General features: G+C 46.6%; 2 protein-coding genes across 2 annotated transcripts; one reads left to right on the top strand and one right to left on the bottom strand.

Annotated features, from left to right (window-relative positions):
• The first annotated feature begins 4,187 nt into the window (after window positions 1-4,187).
• On the top strand, window positions 4,188-4,788 carry LOC136518355 (uncharacterized). The gene is made up of 4 exons (XM_066512003.1): window positions 4,188-4,195; window positions 4,240-4,294; window positions 4,410-4,483; window positions 4,569-4,788. Exons 1-4 carry the CDS (start codon window positions 4,188-4,190, stop codon window positions 4,786-4,788), a joined length of 357 nt encoding a protein of 118 aa, XP_066368100.1.
• Window positions 4,789-6,211: 1,423 nt separating this feature from the next.
• LOC136517269 (5-oxoprolinase 1-like) lies at window positions 6,212-10,763 on the bottom strand. The gene is made up of 2 exons (XM_066510807.1): window positions 10,589-10,763; window positions 6,212-10,259 (listed from the first exon to the last, which is right to left on the bottom strand). Exon 2 carries the CDS (start codon window positions 10,201-10,203, stop codon window positions 6,427-6,429), a length of 3,777 nt encoding a protein of 1,258 aa, XP_066366904.1. The 5' UTR covers window positions 10,204-10,259; window positions 10,589-10,763; the 3' UTR covers window positions 6,212-6,426.
• Between the last annotated feature and the right edge of the window lie 11,029 nt (window positions 10,764-21,792).

Genomic DNA, 21,792 nt, shown 5'->3' with positions numbered 1-21,792 from the left:
TGTATTTGTACACATCAATTACAAAGTTTTGAGAATCTTCAGGCTTTTCTGTATATATTTTCCTTTTCCATAGAACCAAATCAAATTCTGGAAAGCTTCTCGAGATATTTTTCACGAGCTCTAAATATTTTATTTGGTTTTGTAGTGTTCTATGATTTTTTTCTAAAATTTTAGATTCTCTAACTAGGTGGCTAGCTAGCTTCATGGAGACATCACCACGCGGCGCATGAGTCGATCATTTGGTCATAACAAGCATGCACCCACATTGTTGAATCCATCTACATACTGTGTAATTTGTGTGCCATGATTATTAGTAGGTAAGGTGATTCGGCGTGCGTGCGTACGTGAACCTTCCTTTCTTGACTTGACCACGCCGCGCGCGGCGAAAGCGACCACACGCGACGGCTAGCCTTGCCAATGCAGCATTCGCTCCGGCGCTCTTGCATGTCATGAACAAAGCCAAGGCTTACATATCGACAGGCCATAATGGTGCGATGACAACCAACCAATCGTCTCGACCGTCGTGTTTGCGGACCGCAGCACCAGCCTAACGGCTCAACAGTTATATCTTTCTTGTTCACTTGCCTCTAACCATATCCTACTATCTCCATTCTCCATAAGGCTCTCCACCGCAGCGCCACAATTGTGCTCTACCGCGCCCGCGCTCTGCAATGCCGCAACAGTGGGGTTCCTCCGCTAGCCACCGGCCTCGCCAGCGCCTCCGGCCTAGAGTCCATAACGCGCCCCGTTGGCGGTGCCCCGAGGCTGGCCGCCACCCCATCACGCCTCCCTGGGCGGTCCCCAGCTGTCCCCTGCCCGGTCCGCTCCAAGGTCGCGGTGTCCCCTGGCCGATCTGTCGATGACACAAAGCTCCATCGCCGGGCTCAAAAATGGAGGGTAGCTCCGCTCCGGCCGCCGCCCCATCGCGCCTTCTGGCCGGTCCGCAACTGCCCCCTGCCCGGTCCTCTCCAAGGCTACGGTGTCCCTTGGTCGGTCCGCCGACAACACAAAGCTCCATCGCCGGGGTCAAAGAAACGGTGGGCGGCTCCGCTCTAGCCACCATGCTCGACGACTATAGTGCCCCTAGCCGGTCGCTCCGCGCCACCGGCGAGCTCTACACCGATGAACTTCACACGTCGGCGAGCCTCCATTTCTCCCAAGCAGCAAAGAGATTTTGCACTTAAAGCACATGTTGCAAACGTACATTTCAAATGTTTTATGCATTTCATAAGTATGTTGCAAGCGTTTCATACGGATGTTGCAAAAGTAGATCGGGATGTTGCATATGTTGCAATGGTTTGTACACGTATGTTGCAAGTATCTGTTTTCAATGTTTCATTTGTTTTTAGACGATGTTGAAAGTATGTTTATCTTGCATATGTCTCACATATATATTGCAAGTGTTTTATCTGGATGTTGCTTATGTTTTATAATGGTTTTCAAGTATTTTTCATGTGTTTTTTGCAGGTGTTTTAGACGCATGTTTCAAGTATTTCATCTATCTTCTTTTTGTATGTTGCAAGTATTGCATCCGGTTGTTTTCAAAAGTAGATCTGGTGTTGTACATGTTACTATGGTTATACACGCATGTTTCAAGTATTTTCATCTGTTTTCAGAAGTATGTTGCAAGTGTTTCATTTAGATGTTTTAAAAGTATGTTGCAATGTTTTGTACATGTATGTTGCAAGTATCTGTTCCCAATGTTTTATCCGCTTTTCAGACGTACGTTGAAAGTGGGTTTATCTGGATGTTGCATATGTTTCACACATATGTTGCAAGTGTTTTATCTGGATGTTGCGTATGTTTGCTTTTTCAAGTGTTTTCAGGTATGTTTTTGCAAGTGTTTCAGACGCATGTTTCAAGTGTTTCATCTATCTTCTTTTTGTATGTTGCAAGTGTTGCATCCGGTTGTTTTTAAAAGTAGATCTGGTGTTGTACATGTTACTATGGCTATACACGCATGTTTTCAAGTGTTTTATCTGTTTTCAGACGTACATTGCAAGTGTTTAATTTAGATGTTTCAAAAATAGATCTCGGGGAAGCACGTGTTGCTACTGCTACTGCGCCACCTTGGGTCACCGCGCGCCTGTTGTGTGCATTCGTGTGCGTGAAACGGAGCAGTCTTGGGGTGGTTTTGTGCATGCGTGGGCCCGCACGGCCTCTGGAGCGGGATGGGTGCGGGGTGAGAGAGTTGGGTGCGTCAGGCGCGGGCGCAAGAGCACTCTCCGACACTAGCTCCTTGAATCAGATGTCCGGGCGCTAGCAAGTCTCACCAAACTAAGGCCTACTCGCGGAGTGTCTTAGGCCTGTGAATTCCTTTGGTTCATTTGGAGAGCCAAATAACGTTAGAATCGAGTTTTAAGTTGGACATGTGTTGTCTTATGTTAAACATCTGTAACAAGTTGTCTGATTTCTTTAGATTTAAGGGTATAAAGCCGGATTCTGTTCCTTTGTCCAAAAGAAGAAGAAGAAGAAGAAGAAGAAGAAAATGCTGAACCAAGGACACTCACGTCACAGGCTGAACCAGCAGGGACGAGCAACACGAGCTGCTGTTGTATGTGCCCCGTGCCTGCTGCACCTGCATTAGCCCCACCCAGCCGTCGTCCACTCGTCCTGGTGCTCCTGACGCTGGGCGGCTGGCCCAGCACATCGCTCCGCCACCGGAGACACGAATTCAGTGGCAGTCCTTTGTGTTGCGATAGATGTTAGGCCGCTGTCCCCTGCCTCTGGCTCCAACTCTCGGTGCATGTCCATGCATGCTGCATCTTTTTTTTGCTTCATTCATGATCCTAGGCATTTCTTAGAGTTTCCACGTACTACATGCTATGCTGGTAGTACACAAGAACTGCCGATAGTGGCCATGTCAAAAGTAAACAGCTGGAGTCATACGCACTTTGCATTCTGCTCGCACTTGGTGATGGTGATGGTGATGGTGAATGAGAATCCTGGCCGGTTTAGAGCACTTGTGATAGTGCCTCTGCCCTGCTTTGCTTTTAGCCCCTGGTAATGCGTTAGGTTCCGGTATTAAAGACATACCTGCACGGCACAAGGTATCATCCACTAATTTACACATAGTAAACTTTCTAAAAACGTAGTCATGCAAAACCTCATGCCAAACAAAATCCAAGGTGGGCTGGATGGCCATAGTGTTGTACACTGTGGATGGGGCAAATAACATAAATTTATTTGGTGTCAAAGAGGTAGCAATACTAATGAAAGGACCTGTCTATCTTCCGTTGTACGTAGTCATGTTGTATATAGAAAGAGGTGGAGGTTTGATTATTACCAAAACATCGCTTGTCAGGTCCCAAAGCTGGCGCACTATTGTGATTTGGTCACTCAAAAGAAGGAATCTCGCCAAGTGCATAAGACTGTAGGTTGAAGGAAGACAGTATACTCAATAAAGGTTGAAACATTAAGATCTCCAACCAAAAACAAACTGAATAAAAATGACTTGTTGATCTGAAGTAGTTCCACAAAGCAGTAAATATAGCTTACTGACACTACAAGATCGTGGCCTCGCTCATGTTTTTCTATTTTGCGGTTCAACTCTTGGATGCTGTCATAGCTGTGAATAAGTGGCAACCCCTTCAAATCTATAAACATTTGCCACATAAACAGTAATAATTAGCATTCACTCCAGAATTCACAAATTTGAATAAAGCAACTAACACTTGAGTGTATGACACTGAAGTAGCACCATGCTCATGTAAGACAAAAAATAATAATGAACTTTTCCAGATAAAAGTGCAAGACTGAGGGGCTGTTTAGTTCCCAAAAATTTTTGCGCAGTACCCATCACATCGAATCTTGCGGCACATGCATGGAGTACTAAATATAGACGAAAAAAAAACTAATTGCACAGTTGGGTGAGAAATCGCGAGACGAAACTTTCGAACCTAATTAGTCCATAATTAGACACTAATTGCCAAATAAAAACGAAACTGCTACAGTAGCCAAACCCCAAAAAATGGTTCCTTGCACGAGAGGCGAAATTTATACCAAAATAGTCGAGACATTGGGTGGGGATTAGTTCATGCGCCAGTATGCAGAGAAGTCATGTTCTTGTCATAACACAGGAGACACTATGCTAGAACTGGCTTTGGATTCCTTGAGCATGTTGCTGCGTGTGTTGCTGCTGGCTTTAATGCTGTTTCTACCTGAGCATTGCATAAACTACGCTTACTATGGCCAGGTAGTTCTTAATATACTGATAACACGGGGTATCCTTGAGCAAAGATCGTGTCTGGACACCCTTTTAGCATCGCTGGTGGATTGTTCAGAAAATCTGACGGTAAGATCTGCTCGTCAAACATGGAAGTGGAACACTTTTAATCTTCTTTCTACAGTTTGTCTGCTCATCCTTTTGTGTCTGTATTTCCTCTGATCTCCCGTTGACATCTTTGTAGGATTTCAAAGAACAAGATGGGCTAAATAAGATTGCTGCTATTGTAAAAGATGCAAATAGGGACGACCATGTAAGGTCTGTTGATACCCCATAACACGTTCCAATGTTCCATTATGACTAACAGCTTTATCACAATAAAATAATGTCTCTTTCTGTTCAGATTAAAATGTTCAGAGTTTCTGCTTCTTTACTCTGGAAATGCAAAAGAAAACTGTGGCGCAGCTTCCGAGTCTAATATGCAAGAAGAGTTGGAAAACGCTTTTGGAGAAAAATGTGCATCATTTATCTGCTCAATGAACCTATTCAGCTCAACTCTAGATTCACAAATGAGGCAATCTGAGCTGAGCTTTCTTGCAGAGCATGTGTTGGATTACATGTAGAGCCATACTAAAGATGACCATGATTGTGCCATTGCCTCCACAGATATGCAGCGGTCAGTGGTCGAAAACAGAGTTCGGTGCTCCAAAATGTATGTTTCCTATTAATTTGGGTAATTATTGACGGTGTTACTATATCAGCTCAACCCTGAGGTTTCATCTGCGTTAAAAGCGAGCAATGATTGCCTAAAGGAAATATGAATTAAGCTAACAATAAGTTTATACTGCATGTTTGCAGCAGAGCTATGTATCGTTTTATTAAGAGGAGAGTACTGAATGAATAATGCCATGCACACAACACACAAGACCCAAACATTCTAAAATATATATATATATATATACATGGGCGCCACACTTGAACAAAAGAACACGCCAAATGCGCAAAAACACCAAGGGCTTGTTTGAAACGCAGGAAATTCATAGGAATCAGTTCAATTTTACAAGAAAAACACATGAACAGGAACTTTTTCCCGCGTTCCAAACAGACCCCAACCCTCTAGAAGCCCCGGCCATACACCATAGGCACCCTCCTTTACCGTCCGCACCAGTATTGTTGACAATGCAGTCATTATGTGTTTCCAATATCACAAGCTGCTAATATGATCAAAGTATTTAGACCTAAACCCGAAATATTATCAGTATCGTCATAACAAAATATGGTTGCTGACCACTAAGCTTGCCACACCACATCCTAATCTGAACCACGGATTCTTGGTCATTGGTTCAATGACACAACTATGACAAAACATACTTTCTTTGCCCCTTTCTCACTTGCAAGAAACTCATATTTGTGCCAAACTTTGCCAAATGTGCTGGCCAAAGCAAGAAAATGGTTCAAATAGTACTAGCCCAGTAACAAACGGTACTCTCTCTGTTCTAAATGGTAGGTCGTTCTTATTTTCTAGATACATAGATTTTATCAGACATAAATATATTTAGGTGCGTAGCAAAACTATGTACCTAAAAAAACAGAATGACTTACAGGCCCTGTTCGTTTGTCTTATAATCCGTACTTTTTAGCTTGTTTTTTCAGTCAGAACAGTGTTTTTCTCTCACACCAAATCAGTCGGAACAATGTTTTGGCTTGTTTTTTCAGCAAAACGAACGGGGCCACAATTTGGAATGGAGAGAGTAGCATTTAAGGCATCCAAAGCAGCTACAGCAAGCAAACTGGGTTTTGAAGCGGACTAGGAAGAAACAATCACAAGCTGGGGTATGCGTGCACGGGAGCAGTATATGTTTGGAAATTACTGGTTTAACAATAAATAATCTATGAAGACCAACATCAATGAAGCAACATTCACAATTCACAAGCTGAGGTATGCAGGCATACGAGGGCATGTTTAACATAAACGATAGGAAAATTAGCATGGCAATTTCTGACTAATATCAAAATAAGAAGAAAGTGCAAGCATCATTCATCATCAATTTTGGCATTATAGGTTTCACATAAAAGGTATCTGGTGAACAATAGCACCATCATGCTTTATTCAGATCCAATGCCTCAGGGAGCAATAATAGCATCTGGAATCTCCAACAAGCTGTGTTTGTGTCGGTCTTATTATGTTTTATTTCTAAATAGAGCTACTGGTGTACAAAGGTAGGAAACAAATGGAGGAAGATCAGCATCTGCAAGAAGTGTCAAGGAGAGCCAAAGCCACCGCCACCGGGCGTGAAAATCTGAAGAATGTCACCAGCACTAACCGTTACAGTGTTCTTTCCTCCAAGGTAAATCTTTCTACCATCTTTTCTGACTAAATAGTTTGCACCACGAGCTCCATCTCGTCCTCCTTTTAGTCCCCTGGGAGCATGCACCCGTCTCTCGGATAGAATGCTCACAACAATAGACCGCCGGAATTCAATCTCCCTCACAAGGCCATCACCACCTCTGTGTAAACCAGAACCTCCACTGTTCTCCCTGATGCTAAATGTGTGCAAAAGAACAGGGTACCGCTGCTCAAAGATCTCAGGGTCAGTCATCCTTGTGTTTGTCATGTGACATTGAACACCACTAGTGCCGTCCCAGGTTGGCCCAGCTCCACATCCACCTCCAATGGTCTCGTAGTAACCAAAGGTGTCGTCCCCAAAGGTCAAATTGTTCATGCAGCCCTGAGAGCAGGCACAGGCTTGAAATGCCATTAGGATAACATCAGTCACTCTCTGAGATGTTAGCACATTGCCACCAACAACAGCAGCCTTGTCACTTGGTGAGAGGAAAGAGCCTTTAGGAATGAGGATCTTCACAGGTGCTAGGCAGCCCTGATTTAGTGGTATATCGACATCCACCAAGCACCGTAGGCAGTATATGACAGCAGCTGTTGTAACTGCTTCAGGAGCATTCCAGTTGCCATAGACCTCAGGGCTGGTACCCTCAAAGTCAATTGTAGCTTCACCTTTAATAGCATCAAGGGTGAGTTTCAAGTGAAGGACAGAGCCATCATCCATATAATCTTCATCCTCAACAACACATGATCCATTCTGCTTTGCAACTCTAGACGCAACTGTTTTGAGCATCTCTCTAACAGCTACCTCAGCATTCTTTTGAACATGGTTCATGTATGATTGAACAGTGACCAAGCCATACTGATTTATCAGTTCTTTGATAAGTGATATACCTCTCTGGTTTGCTGCAACCTGAGCATGGAGATCGGAAAGATTATCTTGGATCCGACGTGTTCCTGGGATCTTATAGCCAGCAAGTTCATCAGAGCAAGGTGACTGCAGCAACTGGACTATTCCTTCCTCTTGGAAAACACCCCTTTCGACAAGTTTAAATGCTCTGATGGCAGCACCTTCCTCCCAGATACATTTTGAGAAAGGAGGCATGCTTCCTGGCGTGATGCCACCAATCTCAGCATGGTGACCTCGACTAGCAACAAAAAAAACAAGCTTACCATGATCAAAAACTGGCGTGACAACTGTTATGTCTGGAAGATGGCTCCCCCCAGAACATGGATGGTTTGTTACAAGAACATCACCCTCATGGAGGTTATCACCCCAAAAATTAAGCTGCCAACACACAGTACTAGACATGGCTCCTAAATGCACAGGGACATGAGGTGCATTTGCAACAAGGCCACCATCTGGACCAAAGAGAGCACAAGAGAAGTCTAGCCTTTCCTTTATGTTAGTGGAAATTGAAGTTCTTTGAAGTGTCCGACCCATCTGTTCAGCGATACCCATGAATCGGTGATTGAAAATAGAAAGTTGGACCACATCTGCAACTTTCTCTGATATTGATACAGTGCATGGAGCAGCATTAATCTCTATTTTTATGTTACCATACTTTGTAATGATGGCTTTACAGTCTTTTTCTATGATCACAGTACTATTCCCATTCATAATAACTGCAGGACCCTCCAAGACATGGCCATAACCCAAATTCTCAAGCTTGTACAGCGGAGTATCTTGCCACCCACTTGAAAAATAAATCTGGCATGAACTTTCTTTCACAGGTTTGGTTGATATCTGCATCAATTCACGAGGCTGCAGGATGTTTGTACTACCGACACCCTGAACTCTCACATCACATATGAGTATTTTCCTGTATTGCAATTTGAAGCCATACTCTTGCTGAAATAATTTTTCAAACTCATCAGCATAGTCATTTCCAGATCCTTGCTCTGGCTGTTTAACCATGATGGCCGTATCAGTTCCCTCATACCTCAAATTCAAGTATGAATCTGTCCTGATGCTCTCCTCTCCAAAACCCTGCTCCATCAGCTTTTCTTTCACCTGTTTTACTAAAAGGACTTCTCTTCTAGATGCTTCTGCAGATGACTCGGTATTATAAACAGCAGAGTATGGTTCTTGCAAGTCTTCAATGACATCAGCAAGACCCATCCCATATGCACTCAATATTCCACAATATCGGTGAACAAGTACCTCAGACATACCCAAGGACCTTGCCATAGCGCATGCATGTTGTGGGCCAGCACCACCAAAGCATGCGAGGGCATGGTTCTTTGTATCATGCCCCTTCATTTCGGTTAGCTGGCGTATAGGCCGGCACATTGTCTCATTTGCGACATTGACAAACCCAAGTGCAATCTCTTCAATTGCCATGTCCTTTGCTGATGGGTCCTGACTCTTTCGGTGAGAGTTGATCTCAACCGCAAGATTTTCAAAGGCCTTTCTTGTAGCCTCATAATCAAGGGGCATATCTTCATTTGGACCAAATATTGATGGGAAGTACTCAGGAATAACAGTTCCTAGGATCAAATTGGCATCGGTAATTGCTAGCTCACCACCTTTTCGGTAACAGACTGGACCAGGGTGTGCCCCGACAGATTCTGGTCCAACCTTGAAAGCACCAAATTGAAACTTAAGCTTTGATCCACCACCAGCAGCCACAGTGTTTATGTCAAGCTGGGGAGCTTGAATAATTGCCCCAGCAATCTGTGTCTCCAGAACTTGTTCATAGCTTCCATCATAGCGGCTCACATCCGTGGATGTACCTCCCATGTCAAACCCAATCAGTGGCTTTGATGTCTCAAGTCCAAACAAGGTCTGCGAGTAGCCAACCACACCACCTGCAGGTCCTGATAATACCGCTTTATGCCCAGAGAATCTCCTCTCCGGTGCAAGTCCTCCATCTGATTGCATAAATAGCACATTCACTTGTTCAGAACCCCCTTCAAATCTCGACATGAATCCCGATAGGTACTCTTTGATGACTGGTGTGAGATACGCGTCCACACTTGCCGTCAGGCCCCGAGGCACTGCACGGACCATTGGTGTCAGCGATGAAGACAACGATACATGCTTGAATCCCATCCCCAGAGCTAACTTCTCAACCAGGAGTTCATGGTGAGGATAAGTATACGAATGCATCAACACCACCGCCAAGCATCTGATCCCCTTGTCAAGCAAACCTTTCAGCAGAGGCTTCAATGCTTCGACATCAACAGGCTTTGCCACCCTCACCAGTTCCCCAGAGATCCCTTCAACAGATGACTCATCCCTGTCACTGTCACCATCCCGAACGAGCTCAACTCGTTCATCGACCTCAATCACCTCTTCATAAAGATTCGACGGCTTTGACACCTTGAGGTCGAATATGTTCGGGCGAGCCTGGTTGCCAATCTGGAGCAAATCCCTAAACCCCCTTGTCACACAAAGCGCAATCCTTTCGCCCTTCCTCTCCAGGAGGGCGTTCGTGGCGACCGTGGTGCCCATCCTGATCCACTCGATCTTGCCGGTGGGGATCTTGGCCGACCGGGGGATCCTCTCTCCGGAGAACTCCTCCAGGATCCTCCTAATCCCTTCGATGGGCGCGTCGTCATAGTTTGACGGGTCGACGGAGAGAAGCTTCGTGACATAGCCTTCTCTTCTCCCGGGTACCTCGGCATAGATGTCAGTGAAGGTGCCGCCCCTGTCAATGCAGAACCTGAACTTCTCCGCCGTGCCGCTGCCCATTGTACGTCCGCCTCTCCCAAAGTCAACACTCAGCTGGCGAAAAATTGGAGTTTTCTCTGAAAAGATCACAAAAGCAGGGTTGGTACTGGTACACCTGAGATTAATCTAGAAGTGATGGCTTACAGCCATGGCCCTGAGCTATGTTGCGAATTCCTTTAATCTAATCTACCGCAAATTAGACTAAAGAACAGCGGATTAGCAGGGATATACACTGCCAGCGACGGAGCCAGGAAAAATTTTAGGAGGGGCTGAACAATAGCGCTAGAGCAACGTAACCCCACTATGACCCCACTGAAAATTGAAATCTATCATGAGTTCATACAATCAGACAATATCACCAATCACCAATCACAGACTCAGTTTCACAGAAGAAAAAAAAAGTCACCTGCTCGCCTGGATGCCTGGAGCCCCCTCTCGCTCGGCCGCTCCCCACTCGCCAGCCGCCGCCGGCGTAGCGCGTCGCCGTAGTCGTAGGAGCCGCGTCCGCGCGTGATGCGTGAAGCCGCCGCTCGAAGCCGATGTGTTGGCGACGGGCACGGTGGATACACGGGCCATACGTAACTACTACTTGGGCGGACAAGCGGCCCATTGTGTGATGTCACAGAGGCGAGGGCATGGCGATCGTGTTACAAGTGATTTTCGAGGCCTTTTTTTCCTAAAAAAAAAGGTGATTTTCAAGGCCTTCACCCGTGAACTTCAAGCTTCTTCATCTCACAATTTTGTTGTAGAACTTTTTAAAAATGTATTTGTACACATCAATTACAAAGTTTTGAGAATCTTCAGGCTTTTCTGTATATATTTTCCTTTTCCATAGAACCAAATCAAATTCTGAAAAGCTTCTCGAGATATTTTTCACGAGCTCTATATATTTTATTTGGGTTTGTAGTGTTCTATGATTTTTTTTTTCTAAAATTTTAGACTCTGTAACTAGGTGGCTAGCTAGCTTGATGGAGGCATCACCACGCGGCGCATGAGTCCTTTGGTCATCAACAAGCATGCACCCACATTGTTGAATCCATCTACATACTGTGTGATGTGTGTGCCATGATTATTAGTAGGTAAGGTGATTCGGCGTGCGTGCATACGTGAACCTTCCTTTCTTGACTTGACCACGCCGCGCACGGCGAAAGCGACCACACGCGACGGCTAGCCTTGCCAATGCAGCATTCGTTCCAGCGCTCTTGCATGTCATGAACAAAGCCAAGGCTTCCATATCGACAGGCCATAACGGTGCGATGACAACTAAATTACTATAATGCTCTGGTTAGGGCGTCCGATCGTCTCGACCATCATGTTTGAGGACCGCAGCACCAGCCTAACGGCCCAACAGTTATATCTTTCTTGTTCACTTGCCTCTAACCATATCCTGCTATCTCCATTCTCCATAAGGCTCTCCACCGCAGCGCCACAATCGTGTTCCACCGTGCCCGCGCTCTACAATGCCGCAACAGTGGGGTTCCTCCGCTGGCCTCCGGCCTCGCCAGCGCCTCCAGCCTGGAGTACGTAATGCGCCCCGTTGGCGGTACCTTGAGGCCGGCCACCACCCCATCGTGCCTCCTTGGCCAGTCCCCAGCTGCCCCCTGCACGGTCCGCTCCAAGGTCACGGTGTCCCCTGGCCAATCCACCGATGACGCGAAGCTCCATCGCCGGACTCGAAGAAATGGAGGGTAGCTCCGCTCCGGCCGCCGCCCCATCGCGCCCTCTGGGCGGTCCGCAACTGCCCCCTTTCCGGTCTGCTCCAAGGCTACGATGTCCCTTGGCCGGTCCGTCGACGACGCGAAGTTTTCCATCGCCAGGGTCGAAGAAACAGAGGGTGGCTCCACTCTAGCTGCCACGTTCAACGGCTATCGCGCCCCCTGGCCAGTCGCTCCGCGCCACCGACGAGCTCTACACTGATGAACTTCACACGTCGGCGAGCCTCCATTTCTCCCGAGCAGCAAAGAGATCTTGCGCTGAAAGCGCATGTTGCAAGAGTACATTTCAAATGTTTTAGGTATTTCATAAGTATGTTGCAAGTGTTTGATACGGATGTTGCAAAAGTAGATCGGGATGTTGCAATGGTTTATACACGTATGTTGCAAGCGTTTGTTCCCAATGTTTCATCCGTTTTTCAAACGCATGTTGAAAGTGTGTTTATTTAGATGTTGCATATGTTTCACACATATGTTGCAAGCGTTTAATTTGGATGTTACGTATATTTGCTTTTTCAAGTGTTTTCAGGTGTTTTTTTGCAAGTGTTTCAGACGCAAGTTTCAAGTGTTTTATCTATCTTCTTTTTGTATGTTGCAAGTGTTGCATCTGGATGTTTTCAAAAGTAGATCTGGTATTGCACATATTGCTATGGCTATACACGCATGTTTCAAGTGTTTTATTTATTTTCAGACGTATGTTGCAAGTGTTTTATTTAGATGTTTCAAAAGTAAATCTCGAGGAAGCACATGTTGCTACTGCTACTATGCTACCTTAGGTCACCGTTCCGCTGTGGGTCACCGCATGCGCCTGCTAGTGGCGTTGCTGCAGCCACTGCTATGTGCTTTCGAGTGTGTGAAACGGAGCGAGCTCAGGGTGGTCCCCACACATGCGTGGCCCCGCGTGGCCTCTGGAGCGGGATGGGTGTGGGGCGAGAGAGTTGGGTGTATCAGGCGTAGACGCGGGAGCACTCTCTGACGCTAGCTCCCCGAATCGGATGTCTGGGCGCTAGCAAGTCTCACCAAATTAAGGCCTACTCGTGGAGTGTCTTGGGCACTAGAAATGGTGGCTATGAATTCCTTTGCTTCATTTGGAGAGCCAAATAATGTTAGAATCGAGTTTTAAGTTGGACATGTGTTATCTTATGTTAAACATCTATAACAAGTGTTAAGTTCACAGTGGACCTCTAGACTATAGATCGGGGTGGAGCTTCTACTAGATGGGGAAAAACAGTTGATGTACCTTCGTATGGGTCACCCTTTTGGTACATGGCCACCGGTGTCGTGGTAACTCCAGCGTAGATGCCGGTACCACGACGTTGTTGGCGTCGTGGTGGCGATACAGTGAAGTCCAGTGGCCCGGTGGAGACCCTGCAGAGGCGACGACGAGGTTGGTGGGGCATCCCGTCGCTGGCAGCACTGCTTTAGATCGGTTTAGGTTTACTCTGTCGGTGGGTACGGCGGCTCCGTTGAACCTCGTAGTACAAGCCCTGATCCCCACCTTACCTTTTATATGTGCTGTGCGACAGGGGCCCACCAACCGTATTAGGGTTAGGCGCCCCCGATCAGGGCACAGATCCAAGGGCCCAATAGGCCATTGGGCCTATTGGTAGAGATCAACCAACATTCTCCCCCTTGATCTCATTACTATCTTTCAATTTCATATCATTTACTTTTGTTCATTCCATTACAGATTAGCGCATAGAGCATGTTTCATCATCACGGTCCATTATCAATAGATTTAACAGCTACAACACACTACTCTGTTCTGAAATAGATACTTATCTTTGGGCCTTCTTTTGTCCAGGAATTTTAGGCTTTCCCTTAAACCCATGCTAGCTACATGTTCTCTGAACACGTTGGGTGGTAAGCCTTTTATAAGCGGATCCACGAGCATCTTTTCTGTACTTATATGCTTAAGACTTATGACTTGATCTCGGACTTTATCTTTCACAACATAATACTCTATGTCAATGTGTTTGGCAGCACCACTTGACTTATGTTGTGAGCATATTGTACTGTCGGATTATTATCGTAGTATAACTTAAGTGGTCTATAGATGTCGTCAACCACCTTCAAAATGGGTATGAACTTCTTTAGTCAGTTCACCTGCCCGTTGTCTCATAACACGCTACAAACTGTCATACATTGTGGACGATGTAGTGACGATTTGCCTTGAGCTTTTCCATGAAATAGCTCCCCTTTGTGAGAGTGAATACATATCCAGACGTGGATTTTCTATCATCTCCTGCATAATCAGAATCTGAATATCCCACTATATGGAGTGAATCAGATCTACTATACGTCATCATGAGGCCTTTCGTTCCTTGCAAATAATGCAAGACTTTCTTTACTAATTTCAGTGTTCTGTTCCAGAATTGCTCTGGAATCTGTCAAGTAACCCGGTAATAAATACCAAGTCAGGGCACATCCATACTTGAGCATATTGCAAGCTTCCGACAACTAAAGCATATGGAACCACTTTCATTTAATCGATCTCATATTGGTTCCTGGGGCATTTAAAATCCCCATATCTGTCGCCCTTGACTATAGGAGCAGGTGAGGGACTATATTTGTGCATACAGAATTTCTTTAAGATCTTTTCTATGTATGCCTTTTGTGATAGTCCTAATACCCCTTTACTTCTATCTCGGTGAATCTCGATCCCTAGAATGAATGAAGCTTCACCAAGATCTTTCATATCAAATTTTGAGGACAAAAACATCTTTGTCTCCAGTAGTAGACTGACATCACTACTGCAAGTAAGATATCATCCATATACAGGACAAAGAAGATAAACTTTCCATTCTTAAACTTTGTATAGACACAATTGTCCTCTACATTCTCTTTAAACCCAAGATTCTTTATTATCTGATCAAACTTCAAGTGCCACTGTCTTGAAGCTTGTTTTAATACATAAATGGATTTCTTTAGGCGGCATCACATTCGTTCTTTTCCTTCCATGACAAAACCTTTCAGTTGTGCCATGTAAACATTTTCCTCCAAGTCTCCATTGAGAAATATCGTCTTTACATCCATCTGATGTAATTCTAAATCGTAATGTGCCACTAATGCCATTATGATTCTGAAGGAATCCTTATATGAGACTGGAGAAAAGGTCTCATTGTAATCAATCCCTTCTCTTTGCGTAAAGTCTTTTGTCACAAGTCGGGCTTTATATCTGTCTATATTCCCTTAAGAGTCAAGTTTTATTTTATAGACCTATTTACAGCCTACTGTTTTGGCTCCTTTAGAAATTATCTCCAAATACCAAACTTTATTGGCATTCATTGATTTCATTTCATCTTCCATGGCCTCAAGCCACTTTGATGAATGATCACTTCTCATGGCTTCTTAAATGAGGTGGGATCATCCTCCATTTGAAATTCCTTAGTGTTGTACATTTCATAATCAGCAGGAATAACTGATTTTCTAACTCTTTGAGATTTTCTAGGAGCCTTCATATTTGGCACATCTTCTGTTTGAGGCTGTTGTTGCTCCCCCTCATGTGTGGCAATGGGTTCTATAGGATCCTAAAGAACAGGTTTCTCATTTTCATTCATTGTTGCCACAGGTAGAATAACAATAGATGCTGACACCATAGTATCTTGCACTGTCGGTGCAACGACAGCATGTAGTGAGAAAATTGGCTCATGAATCATTAGAGTGGGCGCATACACCCGCTTTACTTCAAGGTCAATTTCTCGAGCTACCATGCTCCCCCTCATCAATTCATCCTCTAGGAAGACAGCGTGTCTCATTTTCACAAACTTTGAATGTCTATTTGGACAGTAGAAACGAAGACCTTTTGACTTTTCTAGGTAGCCAATGTGTCGGTGTTTTGGACCGGGGGGTCCTCAATCGACTAGTGAATTTGTTCTGCGTGCTCCCGATTCCGGATGGTGATGCAAAGAGACACAAGATTTATACTGGTTCGGGCAATCGGTGCCCTACGTCCAGTCTGAGAGATCGAACTTGTATTCCTTGCACTGAAGTGCTCGTAGTAGGGGGTTACAAGCTAAGGGAGAGAAGGAACTAGTCCCAGGTCTCAGCAGGGTGTCGTGTGGGCCGCCTGAGACGTTGCTCTCAAGCGGCTGGAAAGTGTGCGTGTGTGTTGCCCAGTGTCCCCCCTTAAGTGGCCCAAGTCCTCTCCTTTTATAGTTGAAGGGAGGATAAGGACAATACATGTATTACTATGCAGTGTCGTGCCAATAGGGGTGGCACGTCCGAGCCCTGTGGCCTGTTCCTGTGGCGGCGTGGTCGTAGGAGTGGTCCGTCCTTGGAGTACTGGGACGGCGTGGTTGTCCCATCAGATCCTGTGCGTCGTGGGAGCCCCGGGAATGCCTCGGAGCGGTCGTGGCGGCGAACGTGCAAGCCACTATGGACAAACTATGCGTGAGGCCGAGACTTGGTCAGTGCCGAGGCTTGCACTGCGGTGGGGGGGTCTCGACAAGCACGAACCCCTAGATCGCCAAGGCCCTGGTGTACAGTGCCGAGGCCTTGTGCGGGCGGCTGATTGTGGGTACAGCATTAGGACACAGTGCCCGATAATCCCCGTCGTACCCTGTCCCATCCGGTATGGCGCTGATCGTGGACACAGTATTAGGACACAGTGGCCAGTAATCCCCGCCGTGCCCTGTCCCAGCCGGTATGGCGCTGATGCGACCTCGGGTCGCATCGGCCATTCTGTGGCGTTGAGCCACTGTCCGGCTGAAATTGCGGGAGTGGTTGAAAGTATTAATGAGACGTGACGCGCTGTCGGGGGGGGGGGGGGGGTCGACCGAGGCGGGGGGCGACGGGCTGCGGACGAGCCGGCCTCGAGCGGTATGGAGAGTGAGGCCTCGCGCGAGATGGAGATCAGGCTCCTTACCGAGACCTCGCGCGAGAGGCCTCGCGCGATACGGAGAATGCATCTCCTGCCGAGGCCTTCTGTGGAGAGCCTCGGGCGAGGCGGAGACAGCGTTCCCTCCCGAGGCCTTCTCCGGAGAGCCTCGGGCGAAGCGGAGTTTGCGTCAGGATGCCGAGACCTCCTGCTCGAGGCTCGAGGCGAGGAGGAGGAGGACCTAGTGGGCTCGGTCGTGGCGGGTGAGGGGCCCACGACTTGCCTTCTAGTTTTTATTTATTAGATGGGATTCTAGCGACCCTTTTGATGTTTGCTTGGGGTACCCCATTCTAAGGTACCCGACATAATGAAATGGCAAACTTACTATTTTGGGATCTAACTTCCCAATGTTTGGGTTAAATACTTTAGCCTCAGCAGGGCTCCCCCACACACTTAAGTGTTTAGTGAGGGTACTCTTCCTGTCCACAACTCATACGGTGTTTTGGGCACCGACTTACTTTGTACTCTATTGAGAATATGAATGTCGGTTTTTAACGCCTCCATTCACATGCTCAACTGTAAGGTGGAGTAATTTATCATACTGCCCACCATATCCATCAGGGCACGATTGATTCTTTTAGCTACTCTATTCTGCTGAGGTTCACCCGATATAGAATACTGGGCTACTATGCCATTCTTTTAGGGTATGCCGACCGTAGTACTTTCCCACGGTCAGACCTGACTATCTTAATCTTTAATATCTTAAATTTATCCAATACTTCTTTTCTTTCTTTGATTGGATAAATGTAGCCATAATGGGAGTAATCATCTGTGAATGTTATGAACGAAACATAACCATCCACACTCTTTATAGAAAACTGACCACAGATGTCTGTGTGAATAATCTGTTAAATTTCTGCGCTTCGTTTGGCATCTTTCTTAATTTTCTTTACATACTTTCCTTTTATGCATTCTGAGAGCTCTAATGGAGGAAGAATATTATTCTTAACTAGTCTTTCTATTCTCCCCCTCGAAATATGGCCTAAACAACAGTGTCATAATTTCGACGACGCATTGTGAGCTCTCTTATGCCATCATTATGAGAATAACACTCTATCATCAGCTGCTTTATCAGCTGGGTAGCATATGTCTTTGAAGAGCCAGTGAATTGACTCTTTATTCTATCGAGGTATTCGGTGACCGTGTCACACTCTGAGATTGAGCCCATAATTACAGGCTCAATCGTGTTCTTTATCACAGCCAAACATTTCTTGTTGGCAGTGACACACTTCCTATGTTCAAGGACATATAACATCTTTCAGAATTCAAAATCCCTCTCTTTAGTTGCCCAAACGGCATTAGCCTCGTTTGTCTCCCTCATCGGTGCCACAGACTCAGTGGAACACGGTGAGATGACTACCCAGTCCACCTTAGATAAGATGAAAACCAGGATAAACCTTTTCTTAACATAAAAATAACATCATTTGTATGTCTTGATTCCAACGTTGATTAAAATCAAAACATACAACTGTTCGTATACACTAATTCTACATCGCCGTTGGGCAGAAATAGAATTAATGTATAAAATCATTAAAATTCACAACTGTTCTTACACACTAATTCTACATCACCGTTGGGCAGAAATAGAATTAATGCATAAATCATTAAAATTATGATATTGTTATTAACAACGTTGGTCAGAAAATAACAATATCATAATCATGTCAAATCTCTTTTTATCCAATTAAATACCACGTTGGTTCAAAATAACTGGAGAATAAACAATTTTCTTTAGCAGTGGAAAAACTTTCTTTTTCTCTAATTAAATATCACGTTGGTACAAATTAACTGGAGAATAAACCATTTCTTTAGCAGTGGAAAACGTATACTCAATTTCTTCAATTTTACCCATAGGGAAAAATTACTTTTTCTCTATTTCTTTTCAACCATTTTCCATTTTTCAATTTACTAAAAAAGAAAAAAGGAAAATGCGGGCTCATTCTGCTTCTCTCGGCCCAAAAACCGGCAAAAAGGCCGGCTCGGCCCAGCGGCGCAGCAATAGCGCGCAACAGTGCGCGTGGTCCATTTGCGTAGCGCAGCCCAGCACGGGATGGCCCTTCGCCACGTGTCCCCGCGCCCAGGCCGCAACCTGGGCCTGGGCCGGCAAAGCAGCCTCCCGCTCGCGCCGCCTGGGCCTTATCCTGGCCCAATCGCGCTCCGCCGTCGGATCGCATCCGACGGTCGCCCGGCCGTCTCGCCCGAACAAAACACGGACGCCGGTGTCTTCCCAAACCCTAAACTTTCATTTGCGTCTCCTCCTTCTCTCTCTCACTCTCTCAGCCGCAGCGAGCACCGAGCGGCGACCGAGCAACAACGGCGGTGGAGCGAGGCAGCCATGGCGCCGTCGCTGGCCCCCTCGTCGGCGCGCGTGGGGGAGCACGCACGCCGGCGAGCGGCCTGGCCGCGACGCCCCCTTGGCCGAGCCCGGCGAACAGCTGCCCCCGGCTCGGCCCTTCTTCTCCCGCGCCGGCGACGGGCCATCCCGACGCACGGCGAGGTAGGTCCCTACCCTATTCTTCCCCGTCCCCTTCTCTCTTCTGGGATTAACCCATGCTAGGGATGGGGTCAAAATTAGGGTTAGGGTTTCGGGATTTGCACTGTTCTTTTCGTGCGCCGGCGAGGCGGCAGCGCGGTGCAGGCAGGCCTCCCCTTCCCTTCTTCCCTTTCTGATTTGCTTTTGGATCTTCTTTCTTTCTGTTTCGGAGTTCATCCGAATGGGAATCTAGGGTTAGGGTTTTATTTTCTTTTGATTTCTTTTTGGTTTCTCTTTCCCACGGTCTGCTCTTCTTCCTCACGGTCTGTTCGTGGGTTAGGGTTCGGCTTGAAGTGCCGAGAGCCCTATCTCTTCTCTGATCCGAATGGATGTTCTACTCTTGTTTTCTTGCCGCGCGCCGGCGAAGACGGCGGTGCGGCACTTTCCCCGCTTGGTGGCGGTGGTGACCGGGGTTCTAGTGACGTCCGCCACCCCCGGTCTCTTTTTCTCTTTGCTTTTACCCGGTTAGGGTTAGTGTTACACACTGGCAACCTGGCTCCGATACCATTGTTAAGTTCACAGTGGACCTCTAGACCATAGATCGGGGTAGAGCTTCTACTATATGGGAAAAACAGTTTGTGTACCTTCGTATGGGTCACCCTTTTGGTACATGGCCACCGGTGTCGTGGCAACTCCGGCGTAGACGCCGGTACCGCGACGTTGTTGGCGTCGTGGTGGCGATACAGTGAAGTCTAGTGGCCCGGTGGAGACCCTGCAGAGGCGACGGCGAGGTTGGTGAGGCATTCCGTCGCTGGCAGCACTGCTTTAGATCGGTTTAGGTTTACTCTGTCGGTGGGTACGGCGGCTCCGTTGAACCTCGTAGTCCAAGCCTTGATCCTCACCTTACCTTTTATATGTGCTGTGCGACAGGGACCCACCAACCGTATTAGGGTTGGACGCCCTAGATCAGGACGCAGATCCAAGAGCCCAAAGGGTATAAAGCTGGATTCTGTTCCTTTGTCAAAACTGACAACTGACAAGCAACCAGCAGGGACGAGCAATACGAGCTGCTGTTGTATGTGCCCCGTGCCTGCTGCACCTGCATTGCAGCATTAGCCCCACCCAGCCGTCGTCCACTCGTCCTGGTGCTCCTGACGCTGGGCGGCTGGCCGAGCACATCGCTTTTCTATCCCGCCGGCCGGGGCCGGGACCGGGCCGCCACCGGAGACACGAATTCAGTGGCAGTCCTTTGTTTGCGATAGATGTTAGGCCGCTGTCCCCTGCCTCTGGCTCCAACTCTCGGTGTATGTCCATGCATGATCTTTTTTTTTTGCTTCATTCATGATCCTAGGCATTTCTTAGAGTTTCCACGTACTACATGCTATGCTGGTAGTACACAAGAACTGCCGATAGTGGCCATGTCAAAAGTAAACAGCTGGAGTCATACGCACTTTGCATTCTGCTCGCACTTGGTGATGGTGATGGTGAATGAGAATCCTGGCCGGTTTAGAGCACTTGGTGATAGTGCCTCTGCCCTGCTTTGCTTTTAGCCCCCGGTAATGCGTTAGGTTCCGGTATTAAAAACATACCTGCACGGCACCAACAAATACCACCCCTGCAGCAATATTGGATGGCTACCTAGGCACCCGGCCAGCAGCAGGCGAGGTTGCAAATTTCCAGCTGAGCTCACCCAGCTGCTAGCACACTCTGTAGTCTGTAGTTCATATCATATCCATCAGCTAACACGTGTTTGCAAAAGCACCTCAGCTGCATGTTTATACGGCACTGCACCCCAGGAACAAAACAATCGACCTGGATGGCGCTTCTTGCCACGTCACAGGATATGTGTGCCTCACTATAACAAAGATATCAAAGACGATTTCTCGCAAACACCCGTTCACGTGCCCTTAAACTCGACTTGATCCGCTTATTTTTTCATCCGGAACAGTGTTTTCCTCTCACAAATTCCTCCAGATTCATCCAGATTCCTCCAAGCGAACGGGTCCATTAATAGATGAGCACTGAGCACAGCCAGCCAGAGCCAGCCCACACACACCGATTGCTCAGTGCGTGCGTTTCATTTGATATTTCACATCACCGCATCTCACATAGTGTTCGCAAATAAGTTCAAGTGCTCCATTCGTTCTTCTAAAGAATCCAATCTCCACGATGACAAAACAAGTAATGTCCCAAAAGGCCAAAACACTTGGGCACGCACAGTGGTGATGTAGAGCATTGTTGCTTACCTGGTTCAGGAAATCACAACTCAATCTTTCTCGATTGCCCAGAAGAAGAGCTGGTGCCCATTGGTGACGCCACTGGGATGACTGACAGTTTTCATAAGACTGATCCACGCTCAAAACACCTAATAAGGAGCATATATAAAAGAACATCATTCTCCGTGCATCTGACCACACGCTCCTTTGCTCTTCGATTACGGGTTGGGGAGTTGACATCTCAAGGTTATAGCAACATTCAACAACAACCAGTTAGGACCGTTTGTCCTTTCAAACTCTCACTGAAAAAGAAAAGAAAGAATATCTACC

Source organism: Miscanthus floridulus, chromosome 17 (genome assembly GCF_019320115.1).
Source record: "Miscanthus floridulus cultivar M001 chromosome 17, ASM1932011v1, whole genome shotgun sequence".
In the NCBI taxonomy this organism is placed as follows: Eukaryota; Viridiplantae; Streptophyta; class Magnoliopsida; order Poales; family Poaceae; genus Miscanthus; species Miscanthus floridulus.
This window is presented reverse-complemented; position numbering and strand designations above follow the sequence as displayed.

Bases quoted from the DNA above. Each gene is read 5' to 3' on its own strand.
- LOC136518355 (XM_066512003.1), top strand. The intron at 4,295-4,409 runs GTAAGATCTGCT...ACATCTTTGTAG, and splicing joins ATTGTTCAGAAAATCTGACG to GATTTCAAAGAACAAGATGG. The intron at 4,484-4,568 runs GTCTGTTGATAC...CTTTCTGTTCAG, and splicing joins AATAGGGACGACCATGTAAG to ATTAAAATGTTCAGAGTTTC.
- LOC136517269 (XM_066510807.1), bottom strand. From the start codon at position 10,203: ATGGGCAGCGGCACGGCGGAGAAGTTCAGGTTCTGCATTGACAGGGGC.